The sequence below is a fragment of the Pan paniscus genome, chromosome 20 (assembly GCF_029289425.2).
Source record: "Pan paniscus chromosome 20, NHGRI_mPanPan1-v2.0_pri, whole genome shotgun sequence".
Taxonomy (NCBI): domain Eukaryota; kingdom Metazoa; phylum Chordata; class Mammalia; order Primates; family Hominidae; genus Pan; species Pan paniscus.
The window spans coordinates 57,349,700-57,366,825 of NC_073269.2; the positions used below are offsets into that span (position 1 = coordinate 57,349,700).

At 55.5% G+C, this 17,126-nt stretch overlaps 1 protein-coding gene across 1 annotated transcript in view; it reads left to right on the top strand.

Annotated features, from left to right (window-relative positions):
* Positions 1 to 17,126, top strand: part of IGLON5 (IgLON family member 5) — a 21,107-nt gene continuing 3,981 nt past the window's right edge. Inside the window, exons 1-7 of the mRNA XM_034946607.4 lie at positions 1 to 284; positions 10,474 to 10,552; positions 12,052 to 12,284; positions 13,844 to 13,963; positions 15,260 to 15,394; positions 15,576 to 15,696; positions 16,228 to 16,382. Of these exons, the coding sequence (XP_034802498.1) occupies positions 206 to 284; positions 10,474 to 10,552; positions 12,052 to 12,284; positions 13,844 to 13,963; positions 15,260 to 15,394; positions 15,576 to 15,696; positions 16,228 to 16,382 (922 nt within the window). The 5' untranslated portion in view covers positions 1 to 205. The remainder of the gene's footprint in view (positions 285 to 10,473; positions 10,553 to 12,051; positions 12,285 to 13,843; positions 13,964 to 15,259; positions 15,395 to 15,575; positions 15,697 to 16,227; positions 16,383 to 17,126) is intronic.

A 17,126-nucleotide genomic window follows, 5' to 3' on the forward strand; every position in this document is an offset into this window, starting at 1 on the left:
GTCAGCGCCGCCCCCCTCCCCGGGTCTGCAGCAGCTCCGGCCGCCTCGTCGGGCCCCCCCAGCCCCCTCCCCCCGCCCCCGCCGCCCCCCGGGCCGGTGCAGCCGCAGGCGGGGTCCCCCTCCCCCTCCCCCCTCTCCCCCCAGGCCTCGCGCGCCCCGGACCGGCCCCCCCTTTCCCCTCCCCCTCCGCGCCGCCTCTGCCGCGATGCCCCCCCCTGCGCCCGGGGCCCGGCTCCGGCTTCTCGCCGCCGCCGCCCTGGCCGGCTTGGCCGTCATCAGCCGAGGTACCGCAGCGCCGGGGGCGGGGGGCTCGGCCGGGACGCCAGGGTCTTGGGTGGGTTATCGGGGGATCAGGGGTGGGGGTCGAGGGCTGCATCCCTGGGCCGGCGGGGGGAGGCCCCGGGACGCCAAGGTCTGGGCCCGGGGGCGGGGTCTGCATTCCCTGGCTGGGCAGGGGGACCTCGGACGTGGGGGTCCGCGCCCCGGGGCAGGGGTCGGCGTCCTCGGGCCGGAGCCGGGTCTAGGGGCGGAGGTCTGCTTCCCCGAGCAGGCAAGAGGGTCGCAGACACCTAGCCCTGCCTGGGGGCGGGAGTCTGCGGCTCCTGTTGAGGAGGGGGCAGACACTGGAGTCGGGGTCCCCGGGTCGGATCTCCGAACTGAGTTGGGGTGGGGGGCAGGGGATAATGCCCTGTTAGGGGTCTTCATCTGTACGTGGAGAGGGTCCCTGAAGAGGTCCTTGCCGGGGGCTGGGGTAGTCATCTCGGGACAGAGGTCAGGGGATGGATGCCTTCCCAGGGTCAGTAAGAGGAGGGGACAAGGGTGTCCACAGACCTAGTCCCAGAGTCAGGAAAAGAGGGGAAGGGTCTGAAATCCCCCAGCAGGGTCATCTAGGTTGAGAGAAAGTGTTGGTACTTGGGGAGGTTGCAGTTATGTGGGGGAGAAGGGAGCTGGAGATACAGGAAGTTGGGGTGCTGGGCTGGGGTCTTGGATTCCGAAGCTCTGATTGAATGTCTAGGTTCGTGGGGCTGGACGGTGGAAGAGCGATGGGCATGGGAGGATGAGAGGATGAAGGACAGAGGGAAGGGAAGGGTTAAAGCAGGGTTGAAGGGTTAACCCGGCCCGCCCGGCCCTCCCAGTTGGGGAGAGGGCCAGGGGCAGGTTTCTGCACTGAGGTTAGGTAGCTGGACCTTGAGTCTCCCCAGTAGGGCCTGGCAGGCAGGGGGTGGTCAAGGAGATTCCTAGATTTCCCCCTAAGAAAAGGGAGGAGAGTGCAAGGAGGCAGGAGGCTGGAGGGTGGGCGCTCAGGAGGGCAGGGAGCTGGGTTAATTCAGACTTTCTGGAGGATTCCCCCAGGCCCTCCCCTGAACAAAGAGTTCCAGGGACAACCAAGAACCCCGACAGAGTCCCCAAGAGTCTCAGAGAGGCCACCCACATAGACCAAGTCTGGCACAGAAACCCCATCACAGCGTCCCACCCGAAGCAGCACCTGCAGACACCAGTCACACAAACACAGCCCCATCCACGCAGGACGCAGGGACCTGGTGGGCCACAGCCTCAGTCCCTTGCTAGTCCTCCCCCCGTCTCCCACCTGACCAGTCTGAATCGCCCTCTGACTTTCTGACCACCTGTCTCTGTCTCTGTCATGCATCTCTTTAGGTCTTTGTGTCTCTGCCATTTCTGGAGGTTCCCATCCCTTCCCATCTCTGTTATCCACTGCTGACTTTCCACCTGCCTCTGTCTCTGGGTCATTGTCTCTCCATCCCTGCTGCTGACAGCACAGTTCCACATCTGTCTGTCTCTGCTTTTCAGACTGTTGCCCATTGCATGACTCAGTCTCTCGATACTTGCTTGCTTCCTCACTTATGCCTTAATCTTCATTAACTTCTCTCATTTCCTTCTCTCATTCATTTCCTTCTTGTTCTGACCTACCTTTCTCTTTCTTCTTTCTTTCTCTTTCCTTCTTTCTTTCTCTTTCCTTCTTTCTCTTTTTCTTTCTCTCTCTCTTTTTCTTTCTTTCTTTCTTTCTTCTTTCTTCTCTCTTTTTTTCTTTCTTTTTCTTGTTTTTTTGAGACAGGGTCTCACTTTCTCACCTAGGCTGGAGTGGAGTGGTGCAAGCATACACAGCTCACTGCAGCCTCAATTTCCCTGCCTCAAGCGATCCTGCCACCTCAGCCTCTGGAGTAGCTGGGACCACAGATGCACGCCACCACACCTGGCTAATTTTTAATTTTTTTTTTTTTTTTGTAGAGATGGGGGTCTCACTATATTGCCCAGACTAGTCTCAAATTCCTGGCCTCAAGTGATCCTCCCACCTGGGCCTCTCAAAGTGCTGAGATTACAGGTGTGAGCCACTGCACCAGCCACCTCTTCTTTCTTTCTCTCCTTGTCCTTATCTCTTGTCTTCTTCTTCCTCCTCTTCTTTCCCCGATCCTTGTACCCTTTGTGATCTTTCCCCTACTTTCCTGATTCTTCTCTCCCTCCCCTTCTCTCTCTCACTGTAACTTCCCATTTTTCACATTCACTATTTTTTTTTTTTTTTGAGACAGAGTTTCACTCTTGCTGCCCAGGCTGGAGTGTAGTGGCATAATCTCAGCTCACTGCAACCTCTGCCTCCCGGGTTAAAGTGATTCTCCTGCCTCAGCCTCGCAAGTAGCTGGGACTACAGGTGTGTGCCACCATGCTGGGCTAATTTTTGTACTTTTAGTAGATACAGGGTTTCACCATGTTGGCCAGGCTGGTTTTGAACTCCTGACCTCAGGTGATCTGCCCACCTCGGCCTCCCAAAGTGCTGGGATTACAGGCATGAGCCACTGTCTGGCCCCCACATTCATTCTTAAAGTCCTTATAAATCATTACGGGGCTAGACTGGGGCAGGAAGCTGTGGCAGAGCCAGGAGGTGGCTTGTGACCCTGCTCAAGTCTTTTCCCATCTCTGGTCTTAGGTTCCCCATTTGAGAACTGGGGACAAGAGGGGATGGGGTGGGGTTGAGACAGAACGAGATGCCAGAAAGACACCCCCACCCACCCATGGACAGTTTGAGCTGTCAGGGAAAAAAAGCTTATGGCAAGATATGCAAACTAGCATCTTCTCTCTTCTTTTATTCATGATCTTGTCCAAGTTACAAGAGGAATACACTGCAAACAGTCCACCTCTGATAAGGGCAAACCCCACTGTGCTCCTGCCCTGCCACCGCTCTCACAACCACTGTCTTGAGAGAACTGGTCTGTGGCTGGAGCGCATCCTTCCATAGCTTTCTCTCACTTCTGCAGACTTAGACACGACACACAGAGGACAACATAAGTGATGGATTGGTTGGTTTTGATGTTTTCCCCCCCAAAATAGAAACAAAATAAGCCCATTTCTCTGCAATCGGCCTTTTCCCACTTAACCATACCTCCCTTACATCCATAAATATTCATCTATCTTCAATTCTTTTCTAAATCTTTTATGCCAACACACATGCACCCCCTCACATATACATATTTATTTACAAAAGCAGCTACATTGTGGTATTTTAAAACAATTCAACAAAATCAAATGGCCGTTTCTGCAGCAGCAAATGAGGTGGGTGGTTCCTTTGCTTCTGGGGCAGCTAGCAGAGTGATGATGGTCAGGAGGGGGCAGGAGCCCCAGATTTGAGTCCCAGCACTGCCCCTGACCAGCTAGCTCTCCCCAGGACCTCTGAGCTCTGGGTTCATCTGGCTTGTGGGCTGTGCTTGGTTGTTGGTTCATATAGCAAATGCTCATGGGGACCAGGGCCGCTATTCTAGACACTGGATATATACATATGGCAGTGAGTGAACCAGGCGGTCACTGTCCTCACGGAGCTTAGATCATAGTGGGATGGAGAGAGATCAAAGACCAAAACCAAAACCTAAAAACAAACAAATAAAAGATAATTTCAGAGAGTGATGAGTAATGTAAAGAAGATAAAAGTGACTTGGCCTTTGAAGCTCAAGTGGTTGAGGAAACCATCTCTGAGCAGGAGAGAGTGAAGACCTGAAGGAAGAGGGAAGTCAACCTTTTTTTTTTTTTTTTTTTTTTTTTGAGACAGAGTCTTGCTCTGTCGCCCAGGCTGGAGTGCAGTGGCGCTATCTCAGCTCACTGCAAGCTCCGCCTCCTGGGTTCACGCCATTCTCCTGCCTCAGCCTCCCAAGTAGCTGGGACTACAGGCGCCCACCACCACGCCTGGCTAATTTTTTGTATTTTTAGTAGAGATGGGTTTCACCGTGTTAGCCAGGATGGTCTCGATCTCCTGACCTCATGATCCGCCCGTCTCGGCCTCCCAAAGTGCTGGGATTACAGGCGTGAGCCACCACACCCCGCCAGAAGTCAACCTTTCAAAGTTGACAGCAGAGGTAAAGACCTTGAGGTGGGATCAACAGAAAGGAGGGTCAAGCTGGGCGCAGTGGCTCACACCTGTAATCCCAGCACTTCAGGAAGCCAAGGCAGGTGAATCACCTAAGCTCAGGAGTTGAAGACTAGCCTGGGCAACATGGGGAAACCCCATATCTAAAAAAAATAATAATAATAAAGCCAGGCGTGGTGGCATGCACCAGTAGTCCCAGCTACTCAGGAGGCTGAGGCAGGAGAATCGCTTGAGCCTGGGAGGTGGAGGTTGCAGTGAGCCAAGATGGTGCCACTGCATTCCAGCCTGGGTGACACAGCGGTACCCTGTCTCAAAAAAAAAAAAAGAAAGAAAGGGAAAGAAAAGGTGTGTCTAGTTTCAGGATTCTTGGCACAGTGTCTGGACTCCCCTGGTGTTGGTGACGCTAATGCCCTCAGATTTTTTCTTTTTTTTCCTTTGTTTTTCTTTTCTTTTCTTTTCTTTTCTTTTTTTTAAGATGGAGTCTCACTGTGTCACCCAGGCTGGAGTGCAGTGGCACAATCTCGGCTCACTGCAACCTCCGCATCCTGGGTTCAAGCAATTATCCTGCCTCAGCCTCCCAAGTAGCTGGGACTACAAGCACATGCCACCACGCCCGGCTAATTTTTGTGTTTTTAGTAGAGACGGGGTTTCACCATATTGGTCAGGCTAGTCTCGAACTCCTGACCTCAGGCAATCCATCCGCCTTGGCCTCCCAAAGTGCTGGCATTACAGGCGTGAACCACCATGCCCAGCCAACCCTCAGAACTCTGAGGTCAGCAAAGGGAGGAGGACCCTCCTGGGGACTCCTGGGTGCCAGACGTAACAGGCCCAGCCCCTTCTCACAGCCTTTCCCAGCCAGAGCCGCACCCCCTCCTCCCTGCCCCAGTCTCATGCCCCGCCCCTCCACTCCCTACCTCACACGTTTCCCACCTGTGTCTTCTGAGACTGTGGAATCAGAGTGTCACCCTCCCGACCCCTGCCAACCATTGCAGGGTTCCAGCTTTGCCTAAGCTCCTTGGCAGGGTGGCAGAAGATTCTCACCCCCAGCCCAAGGTCACTCAGCTTGTTAGGGATCTCTTTCTGTCTTAAGAAAAGTCACCTGCCTACCACCTTCATTCCCAGGTTTATCAAACAGGTATGAGGCCTGTGCGTCTGGACTGTAAATCCTACGAGGGCAGGGAACAAGTGAGCCCTCTGATCACCACCAGACACCTCCCTTGCCACAGGCCGGTGCCTGCCGCATAACCATCCTAACAGCCAACTCACGGACGGCTGTTTGCAAGCACTTAACTGGCAGGCACTGTACTAGAACCTTTACTTGGATTACCTCTTGTAATCCTCCTCACAACCCAGTGAGGAAGGCATGATTATCATTTCCATTTCAGGTGGGGAAACTGAGTCCCAGAGAGGTGAAGTAACTTGCGTGGCTCAGCAGCAGAGCTGGGACTTGAACCCAGCTGCCTGGCAGCCACACTGCGTTCCCTGGGCCCCCTGGTTATGCAAGGTTGGCTTTATCAGTAGATGCTTACCAGGGTGTCTGCCCGGGAGTCAGTGACTCAGAGCAACTGACAGCCCAGATACAGCCCTGCCCTCCCCGCTCCCCTGAGTGGAGCATCTAGGGAGACCTATGCCAAGCCAGGGATAGCAATAGATGGTTCCTAAAAAAGAAGGTGCTGTTAGGAACCGCTAGCATTTATTGGGTTCTTTCCGAATGCCAACAGCTGAGCTAGACACTTCTGCTTGCGTGTTCTCACGGAATCCCTCACAGAAACCCTTGCAGGGAAGAAGTACTATTTTTCACCTTGTACAGTTGGAGAAACTGAAGCTCACACTGGCCAGGAGTGGGGGTCATCCAGCTAGGAAGTGGTGGGACAGACGTTTGATCTTCCAACCCTAGCTCCTCAGGGATTTATTATCTGGTCTCTGAGGACCATCCATGCCCTTTCCACAAACACTTCCCAGTTCTGAGATTGGCTCGACCCTGGGGGGACACAGCTAAGATTCAAGCCATCACAAAGCTCCTCATCACTGTCTCAGCTAAGTCAAACAGTGCCCAGAAGAAGGAGTGGGAGCTCTGCCTTGAACAGTCAGAAAGGTCCTCCTGGGGCAAGGGACATTTGCACTGGGGTCCTGAAGAATGAGTAGGAGTTCAAGAGTTGAAGAGTGTTGCAGGCATCCATTTATATTCATCCATTCAACAAATATTTCCCAAGGCCTCTGGTGGGCCAGGCCCAGTGTTGGGAGATGCTGGGGACAGACTTGAGTCAGAACCAAGATTTACCCCCAAGAAACTTCTAGTCTGATAGGGAGGCCAGATACAGACAGTCATCAGAGTGCAATGGACAAAGTCCTGAGGCACCCGGAGTCCTGCCTTCCCTGCAGGGTCCACTTCCCACCCCAGTGACCAGATAATAAAGCCCTGACCAGGCACTCTGGCTCACGCCTGCAATACCAACATTTGAGAGGCTGAGGTGGGAGGATAGCCCAGGAGTTCGAAACCAGCCTGGGCAACATGGCAAGACCTCATCTCTTAAAAAAAAAAAAAGTAGCCAGGTGTGGTGGTGCATGCCAATAGTCCCAGCTACTCAGGAGGCTGAGGTGGGAGGATTGCTTTTGCTGGGGAGGTTGAGGCTGCAGTGAGCCATGATCATGCCACTGCATTCCAGTCTGGGCAACAGAGCGAGACTCTGTCTCAAAATAAAAACAGAAATAAAAAATAAAGCCCCAAGAAGCCTGGAGTGGTGTGTGGGCTCAACTCATGGGGGCAGTGCCTGCTTCAATCAGCGGCTGAGTTCAGGAGCCCTGGAGCCCCTGAACCTCAGGGTAGGCACCTTGGACAGCTCCCTCTTCCCCCCACTTCTTGGTTCCTGTAGGACAATGGCTCTCAACGGGGAAGGGGGGGTGTGATTTTGCCCCTTATAGGGCATCTGACAATGTCTGGAGGCATTTGTGGTGGAGAAGGGCATCAAATGGATCCAGATCAGAAGCGAGACGCTGCTGACCTCCTGTGTTGCATAGGACAGTCTGGCCCCAAATGTCAGCCGTGCTGAGGTTTAGGAACCCTGGCCCAGAAGGTGTGTCAGCAGGAGCATAGCAAATCCTGTGTGTCTGGGGGATAGGGCAGGGTACGTGCCTGTCTGTCTTCACCAGCCTAGGAAGGGATCTTGGTGCGTACATGTGACTCTTTGGCAGCACTGAATGTGGCACTACCCGTCATTCGGTCCAGGTTTTTGTTGGTGACTTTCCAATTCCCTGCGTGTGCGTGTGTGTGTGTGTGTGTGTGCGTCCAGCCATGTGTGATCTGATCACAGGAGACAGCATGACCTGATTCTCGGCCCAGCGTGGCCCCTTCGTGCTTGAGGGGATGTGACAGTGTTGCTGTCTTGTTACACGGGTTGTAGCTTTGTGTGCGTCTGACCCAGGGCCTTCCAAAGTGCAAAGTCGGGGGGAATCATGGTGCTCGCACCAGTGGTGTCTGTGTAACCAGTTAGGTTAGTAAGCGTGTGTGTGTGTCTGTCTTCACCAGCCTGGGAAGGGATGTAATTGTGTGTGGACTTTGCAGCCACGTGTGGGGCTGTTGATGTTGATGGAACCATGTGGGAACTATTGTATATGATGGGGTGACTCAGGGTGCAGCAGTTGCTTGGCCTGAATGTGACAATATGAGCGCTCCTGGGACAGATCCTCCTTTCCAGCTGACCTGCTGCTGGGTGCCTGTGCGGAGCTGGGTCTGTCAGCATCACTGTATATACACACCTGTCCCTCTGAGCGGGTCCACAGCCACGCGCGTGACTGAGAGGTTGGGACTGTCTCCTGTGTTTGTATGCGTGTGATTGTATGTGTTTGTGTGTGTGTGTGTGTATGGGTGTAGCTGGAGCTGTTTGTGTCTGTATGACTGTGTCTGTACCTCTCTGTCTGGGTAAGGACATAGCAAGTATGGGGACTATTTCTAGGCCTGGAGAGGTCTCCGTGCCTTGTCCAAGCCTGTGTGTGTATGTGTGTGTGTGTGTGTGTGCACGCGCGTGCATACGTGCATCCATCATTCATCCCCAAGCTGTCTCCTGTTGCTCCCAGGGCTGTATGTAGCAGTGTCCACTGTGTTTAGCTCGGGGAGGGTGAGCCCCCTCTCTCCATTCTCTTTAAATCCCAGCAGTGACTCTGGCATGAGGGGGCCCAGGGTGAGGGGCTGCAGGGCCCAGCCCCAAGCCCCAGAGCCTGCCAACCCGCTGCACCTGGCTCCGTCCTGGCCCCATCCTGTGGGGCTGCTGATGGAGAGGGCCCCCGGGAGTCATTGGGGCAGCACGGGCCATTAATTCATTATATTAAGTAGCTCTTCGTCTGGGCTGGGGGCAGGGCAGCCCCGCGCAGGCCCCTCCCACTCCAGAAGTCCAAGGTCATCCAGCCGGCCTTCCTCCCTCTCCGCCTGGTGCCAGCTCCACTGCCTCCGCATGCCCAGCCCCCACTCCCTGGCCCTGGTCCAGCCCGCTGGCCACGGTCTACAGAGAGATGACTGCGTGGGGGTGACGGAGCCTGCCTGCTGTGCTGAAGTGTGCGAGTGGGCATGGGCTCACACCTGCAAGCATGCCCTGGCAAACTTGAGCACACAGTGTGCCTGTGTAGATGTGTGTGTCTGCAAAGGTTCGTGTGTGTGTGAGGGTGTATTTGTGCATCTGTGACGGATGTGTGTCTGAGAATGTACACATGTGGATCTCTGTGCGCACGTGTTCATATCTGTGTGTCTGCAGGTCTGTGTACATATATGTGTTATCTACATGCATCTGGTTTTATGTGTATTGCCTTCGGTACATTTCTGAGTTAATGTACGTGTGCATCTGTGTACTTGTGGGCCTGTGTGTATATATTTGTGTGTATTCATGTATATATGTGTGTTTCTGTGTGTATGCATATATACTATGCGCTCATCTGTGCATAGGTACATGTGTGTCTGTATACCGTACCTATGAATATTTGTGTGCCCATGTACATGTGTATTTGTGTGTGTGTGTATGTGTGTATACATGTATCTGTGCATAAGGTTCTGTGTATGCAAGTATCTGTGTGTTGATGTACCTGTGTATATGTCTGTGCGTGTAGACCATGTGTGGATGTGTGTACATATCCCTGCATATGTATATGTATCTATGGTAATTGTTGGGGTTTTTTTTGAGACCAAGTTTCGCTCTTGTTGCCCAGGCTGGAGTGCAATGGCGTGATCTTGGCTCACTGCAACCTCTGCCTCCCGAGTTCAAGTGATTCTCCTGCCTCAGCCACCCGAGTAGCTGGGATTACAGGCGTCCTCCACCACACCCGGCTAATATTTTGTATTTTTAGTAGAGATGGGGTTTCACCATGTTGGCCAGGCTGGTCTCGAACTCCTGGTCTCAGGTAATCCTCCCACCTCGGCCTCCCAAAATGCTGAGATTACAGGTGTGAGCCACCGCACCTGGCCGTATCTATGTAATTGTTAATCTGCTCATATTGGTATGTGTGTCACTGTACTCTATATCTGTGAATGTATGTGTTCTGTGTACACAGGTATCTGTGTCTGTGTATATGTGTCTGTGTGTATGTCTTATGTGTACATGTGTCTGCATGTATATGTTTGTACATATGTCTCTGTATATATATATGTGTCTGTGTACACATGCATCTGTGTGTATCTGTATGTGTGTGTTTGTGTGCTACGATTGTCTCTGCATCTCTGGAGGTGTGTAGGTTTGTATGTCCATGGACACCTACCCATCTGAGTCTGTGAGTCTGTGTGGGCTCATGGGAAGATACATGTTGCATGTGTCTGCTCTGATTGTGTCTGCTGTGTGTGTATCTCTGAAAACATCAGTGCATGTGTGTGGCAGCGGGTGCAGGAGACGTCTGTGTCCGCAAGGACGTGTGTGTGCACATGTGTAGTGCATGTGTGTGGCAGCGGGTGCAGGAGATGTCTGTGTCCGCAAGGACGTGTGTGTGCACGTGTGGTGCATGTGTGTGGCAGCGGGTGCAGGAGACGTCTGTGTCCGCAAGGACGTGCGTGTGCACATGTGTGCAGGTGCTGCCATGCCCGGGCCTTGCCTGAGCTGCCAAGGCTGAGCCACCCCCACCTTCCACAGGGCTGCTCTCCCAGAGCCTGGAGTTCAACTCTCCTGCCGACAACTACACAGTGTGTGAAGGTGACAACGCCACCCTCAGGTACCTCCCTCGGTGGGTGGGGACTCAGATCTCATGGAGCCATGCGGTCCTGCCCCTCCACCTTCGGAGCTTCACCTTCCTGGGTGGGGATCCTGGTTACAGGAACAGCCTGGGATGGGAAGACGTGGGCTCCACATTCCCCCTCAGTAGCGACACAACTATGAGCTGGCTCCCCCTCGGCTTCAGTGTCCCCATCTGTCAAAGGGGTGGAGAGAGGGGGCAGAGACACACACAGAGAGAGGGACAGAGACCCAGAGAGAGAGAGAGAGAAAGAGACCCAGAGAGAGACTCAGAGAGAAGGGGACAGAGATCCAGCAGAGAGGGACAGGGTTACTGTTTCCCCAGGTCTCCACCTCTCCTCACCCTGGTCTCTGTTCCCCCCTCTCTCCACGCCTCTCTCTCTCTCTCGCTTGCTCTCTCTCTCTCTGTTTCTGGGTCTCTGTCCCCCCTCTTTCTCTGTCCCCTCTCTTTCTCTGGGTCTCTGTCCCCCTCTCTCTGGGTCTGTCTCTGGGTCTCTGTCCCCCTCTCTCTAGGTCTGTCTCTGGGTCTCTGTCCCTCTCTGCTGGATCTCTGTCCCCTTCTCTCTGAGTCTCTCTCTGGGTCTCTTTCCCTCTCTCTCTCTGGGTCTCTGCCCCTCTCTCTGTGTGTGTCTCTTCCCCCCTCTCTCTCTGGGTCTCTGTACCCCTCTCTCTGTGTGTCTCTGTCCCTCTCTCTCTGGGTCTCTGTTCTCCTCTCTCTCTCTGGGTATCTGTCCCACTCTGTCTCTGGGTCTCTGTCCCCCTCTCTCTGGGTCTCTGTCTCTCTCTCTCTGGGCCTCTGTTCCCCCCTCTCTCTGGGTCTTTGTCTCTTTCTCTCTGGGTGTCTGTATCTGTGTGTGTGTCTCTGTCCCCTCTGTCTGGGTCTCTGCCCCCCTCTCTTTCTGGGTCTCTATCCCCCTCTCCCTAGGTCTCTGTAACTCTCTCTCTGGGTCTCTCTCTCTCTCTCTTTCTCTCTCCGGGTCTCTGTCCCCCTCTGTCTCTGGGTCTCTGTCTCTCTCTCTCTCTCTCTGGGTCTCTGTCCCTCTGTGTGTGTGTGTGTCTCTGTCCTTCTCTCTCTGGGTCTCTGTCCCCATCTGTCTCTGGGTCTCTGTCCCTGTCTGTCTCTGGGTCTCTGTCCCTCTCTCTGGGTCTCTGTCCCTCTCTCTAGGTCTCTTTCTCCTCCCTTCTGCATCTCTATTCCTCTCTCCCAGATTCTCTGTTCTCCCCTTTTTGTGTCTCTGACACACACGATCACTCAATAACCACGAGCTATTGTTCCGTTCTGCAGTTGGGCTCACAGCTTTCCCTCCCTGAGGCTCAACTTACCCCCAGCTGTATGGTGGGCACAGCAGCATCTGCCTCACAGGGCTTTGGTGGGACCTGGAGATGCGGTGGCCTCCTTCTCCCACCCACCCCCTCGGTGGGGGAAGCCCCAGGCTGGGTGGGTGGAGAAAAACCTTCCCACTCTCATTCTCCCTGCAGCTGCTTCATCGACGAGCACGTGACCCGCGTGGCCTGGCTGAACCGCTCCAACATCCTGTATGCCGGCAATGACCGCTGGACCAGCGACCCGCGGGTGCGGCTGCTCATCAACACCCCCGAGGAGTTCTCCATCCTCATCACCGAGGTGGGGCTCGGCGACGAGGGCCTCTACACCTGCTCCTTCCAGACCCGCCACCAGCCGTACACCACTCAGGTCTACCTCATTGTCCACGGTGAGCCCTTGGCCGGGGCCTGGCTGGGTGGAGGGGTTGAGAGCGTGGGGGAGACTAGGCATGATGACAGATACCACGTGTTCCTCAACCCCAGGGATACATAGCAAGAAAGACAGACACAGCCTTGCCCTTGGGGATTTCAGCCCAGCAGAAGAGGGCCAGTTACACAGACAGTGACGCATCAGCATGATTGCTTCTAGCGCAGGAGAGCTACAGGGATGAGGGGGTGCTTGGGGGAAGACCACGTTCATTTGTTCAGCCCCATTCCTGGAGGGCCTACTCTGTGTAAGCATTGATCTACAGAACAAGGCAGGCTGTCCCCACACCTTGGGAGCTGATTTTCTGAGGACAGGCTCAGAGAGGACTTCCCAGACGTGACGTCTGAGCTGACGCCTTTGGCTGGGCACAGGGCTAAGACCGGAAAAGAAACAGTGTGTGCAGGGCCAGGCAAGAAGATGAGCCAAGTGTGCAAAGGGAAGTCCCATGAGGCTGGAAGCGCCAGATCCAGAGCAGGAGAGATGGGGCTGGAGAGCTCCACAGTGAGGCGAGACGCAGAGGGCATCCGAAATGGTGGAGGGCAGGGAGCACCTGGAGAGACAGGACCTGGAGACAGACAGAATCCAGGGGGATCCTGGCAAGCTCCAACTCTGGAGCCAGACTGCCTGGGTTCCAACCTCAGTGCCACCGTCCACCAGCCCAGGGACCCTGAGCAGGGAAGAGGCCCAGGACTCCTTTGCAAAATGGGGATGGTGCTGTCATATGTCAAATCCCAGACGTCGTCAATTAGAAGAGCTACTTTTATTTTATGCCCTACTAGAAAAGAAAAAACAAAAACACTGCCAGCGATACCCTGGCATCCTATCTCGAGGGGCATCCTGCTTGGAGAAATGTTCAAATGGGAGAGAGGGGTGGAAAGCACAGATGACTTAGAATTGATGAAATACAGTAACATCCACCCCAGAGGCTGGTAGTGAGCATCTAATCAGTGGATTTGGGTAAAGCACTTAGAATAGCATCTGTTACACAGAAAGTCCCATGTGGGTATTTGTTAAATAAATTTATTTAAAATAATAATAAATACAAATAGAGATGGGGAGAGGAATTCAGACCCCAAGATGGAGAAACCAAGTTAGGATGAAGGTGGAGAGAGAATAGAGACAAGACCAGCAATTAGACAAGAAGATGCCAGGCCCAGACAGAGGTTTCAGAGAAAAAGGCAGAGACTCCTGGGTCTGAGGGAGAAGGGGCTGGGGGTCTGAACTCCCGGGTCTGAGGGAGGAGGGGCTGGGGGTCTGAACTCCCGGGTCTGAGGGAGGAGGGGCTGGGGTACTGGACTCCTGGGTCTGAGGGAGGAGGGGCTGCGGGTCTGAACTCCCGGGTCTGAGGGAGGAGGGGCTGGGGGTCTGGACTCCTGGGTCTGAGGGAGGATGGGGCTGGGGGCCCGGACTCCTAGGACTGAGGGAGGAGGGGCTGGGGGCCTGGACTTCTGGGTCTGAAGGAGAAGGGCTGGGGGCCTGGATTCCTGGGCATACATATTCAGCCTCTGCCGCTGCCCACAGTCCCTGCCCGGATTGTGAACATCTCGTCGCCTGTGACGGTGAATGAGGGGGGCAATGTGAACCTGCTTTGCCTGGCCGTGGGGCGGCCAGAGCCCACGGTCACCTGGAGACAGCTCCGAGGTGAGGACCCCATCCCAGGTCAAAAGCCCCGTCCCCCACCGCGCAGTCTGGGCCCCTCCATTCCCCATATCCCTAGCTAGTTTCCCCAGCCCCCTTCTCCCTGGCCCCTTGGCTTCCCCTCCCACTCTGCTTCCAGTTATTTCATCCACAGACCACAAACCCCAGACCTAAGAGGCGTCACCACTGGCTTTCCACCTGCCGTCCTAGGCCTGGGCCACTGCTTCTGCATCACTTGCCAAACCCCAGCCTGCTCCACTTCCCCAACCCCAGTGTCCCCGATGTCTCCCCACACGCTCACAGCATTCTCCTGGGCTAAGATCCCCTGCCACTAGGTGCCCTAAGCCAGGCTGCACCAGCGGTCCTGCGTACATCTCTGCCTCTCTTCTGCTGGACACTCTAGCCCAGCGGGCCTCATGGTGTGGACCCCAGACCCGAAGCATCAGCATCCCTTGGGAACTTGCCAGGAATGCACTTTCCCAGGCTCCAACCAAGACCTGCTAAATCCAAAGCTCCCTCTCGCTCCACAAGCCCCAAGAACCAGTGCTCAAGGTTACCCACAAACAGCGCCAGAGTGCCCATATATGACAGTCCAGGTCCTAGACATCACCCACCAGCCCTTTTATGTGGATCTCCACCACCAGATCCCAGATCCCTGGATCCTCATTCTCAGGGTCTTTGAAGACCCATGGTGCCAGTCACTAGATCCCATTCCCTGAATCCCTGGATCTTACCCCACTGGGTCATCTGAGCCCCATGAGCCTGGTCTTGACATCTGGGAATCTCTGGATGCCCTAAGTCCCAGAGGGTCTTCTGAGACTGCTGCTGTGTTATGAGACCCCCATATACTTGGATTGCTGATCCCAGTCACCAGATCCTGACTCCCTAGACCCCATGAATCAGATCCCAGAACGAGGGACCCTGCCCCACTGGTTCTGTATTTGCTAGATCCTTCTGAGACCTAACATCCTGGGATCCCCCTCCCCATTGGGGTCCTCCCCACGGAGCTCCATGATCTGAGTCAGATTCCTGGAGGGATCTCCTGAACCCTTAGATTCTCTAACCCACCCCACTGGGTTCCAGAACTGAGTCCCAGACCCTCACTCCTTCCCCCACCCCCAGCTGGAGAGATCCCAGGCCCCCCGGCCCTGCAGCCCCTCCCCCACCCCACCCCCATTGACGGGGCACTCCAGGCCTTGCCGTGCCCGCCCCGCTGATGTGTGTCCGTGTTGTGCCCGTGTTGTCCCGTGTTAAGTGTTTGTGTCCGGCCCCGCCCCCTCCTCCTCCTTCCCCCCACAGACGGCTTCACCTCGGAGGGAGAGATCCTGGAGATCTCTGACATCCAGCGGGGCCAGGCCGGGGAGTATGAGTGCGTGACTCACAACGGGGTTAACTCGGCGCCCGACAGCCGCCGCGTGCTGGTCACAGTCAACTGTGAGCCCCCCTGGCACTGGGCACGAAAGGGTGGCGGACCCCCGAGTCCCTGGGGAGGAGGGATCTGGGGGAAGAGGAAGCGGGGCCGAGACTTACGGGCCTGAGGGAGGCGGGGGCTGGGGGCGGGACCCCTTCGTCCCCACGCGGCTAGGAGAATTCGCTGACCCTTGCCCCTCGCCAGATCCTCCGACCATCACGGACGTGACCAGCGCCCGCACCGCGCTGGGCCGGGCCGCCCTCCTGCGCTGCGAAGCCATGGCGGTTCCCCCCGCGGATTTCCAGTGGTACAAGGATGACAGACTGTGAGGACAGCACTGAGGGGGCCGTGGGAGCGGGAAGGGGAGGTCTTTAGTCCCTTCAATTGTGAGGCAGGGGGATGGAGCGGGGCGGGGGAAGGCAGCAGAGCTCTGGGTCCCGAACCTGGGGCGTCCAGCTTCTAGGTGATGGGATGTGTCCAGCCCCGGAGACAAGCTTGGGTCCCCGCTTGATGAATGCTGGAACCCCGTCTCCCCGGACTTTTCAGGGAGCTGGCCAGGGGTCGGGGGTCAATGCTGAGGATCTGTCGGGCAAGATTTAGGGGACCAGCAGAGTTCAGGAGTCCCTAACGACTAGGGGTGCACTACGGGAGAGTCCAGAGTCCTGAGAGGCCAGGGTGCCTGGAGGGGGGCGGCGGTGGGAGTGACCCGAGGTACATGAGGTGCTAGAACCCGAGGCGATGGGTCACTGGGGTAGGGGGCAGAATGCTGGGTCACCGGGGAACGGAGGAGCCTGAGAGTCGGGGGGCTGGCCTGGCTGGGCGCTGCGGCCCGGCCCCTGACCCGGATCCCTGGCAGGCTGAGCAGCGGCACGGCCGAGGGCCTGAAGGTGCAGACGGAGCGCACCCGCTCGATGCTTCTCTTTGCCAACGTGAGCGCCCGGCATTACGGCAACTATACGTGTCGCGCCGCCAACCGACTGGGAGCGTCCAGCGCCTCCATGCGGCTCCTGCGTGCGTCTTCGGGCGGGGCGGGGCCGGGAAGGTGGGCGGGGCCGGGGGCGGGGCTAGGGAAGTGGAGACGCCGGGACCGCCCTTCAGGCTGGCCCTGAACTTAGGAGATGGACGCTGAGACTGAAAAGCAATGCGAGTAAGAAACGGATCCACGCAATCAATATTCATTGAGCGCCAGCTAAGGGTTGGTCGTGGGGGACGCAGCTATGCACAAAAGAAACAAGGTTTGGGGATTCGCAGAGCTTATAGTCTAGTAGGAGTAGAAAAGCAATAAACAAGTGGTCATGTAGGTAAATAAGCAAACACATACATAAACAAAAAATAATTTTGGAGGCCGGGCGTGGTGGCTCACGCCTGTAAATCCCAGCACTTTGGGAGGCCGAGGCGGGCTGATCACCTGAAGTCAGGAATTTGACACCAGCCTGGCCAACATGGTGAAACTATGTCTCTACCAGAAAAAAAAAAAAAAAAAATACAAAAATTAGCCAGGCGTAGTGATGGGCACCTGTAGTCCTAGCTATTCAGGATGCTGAGGCAAGAGGATTGCTTGAACCTGGGAGGCAGAGGTTACAGTGAGCCGAGATTGCGCCTGGGTGACACAGCGAGACTCCGTCTCAAAAAAAGAAAAAAAAAAAAAAAAAAACAGAGTCAGAAAAGCAGGCACACCCAATGAGAGATCCAGAAAGGACCCTAAAGAGTGGTCTCAGAAGAGATGGGGCCCCTGGAGAGACACACATGGGGTTC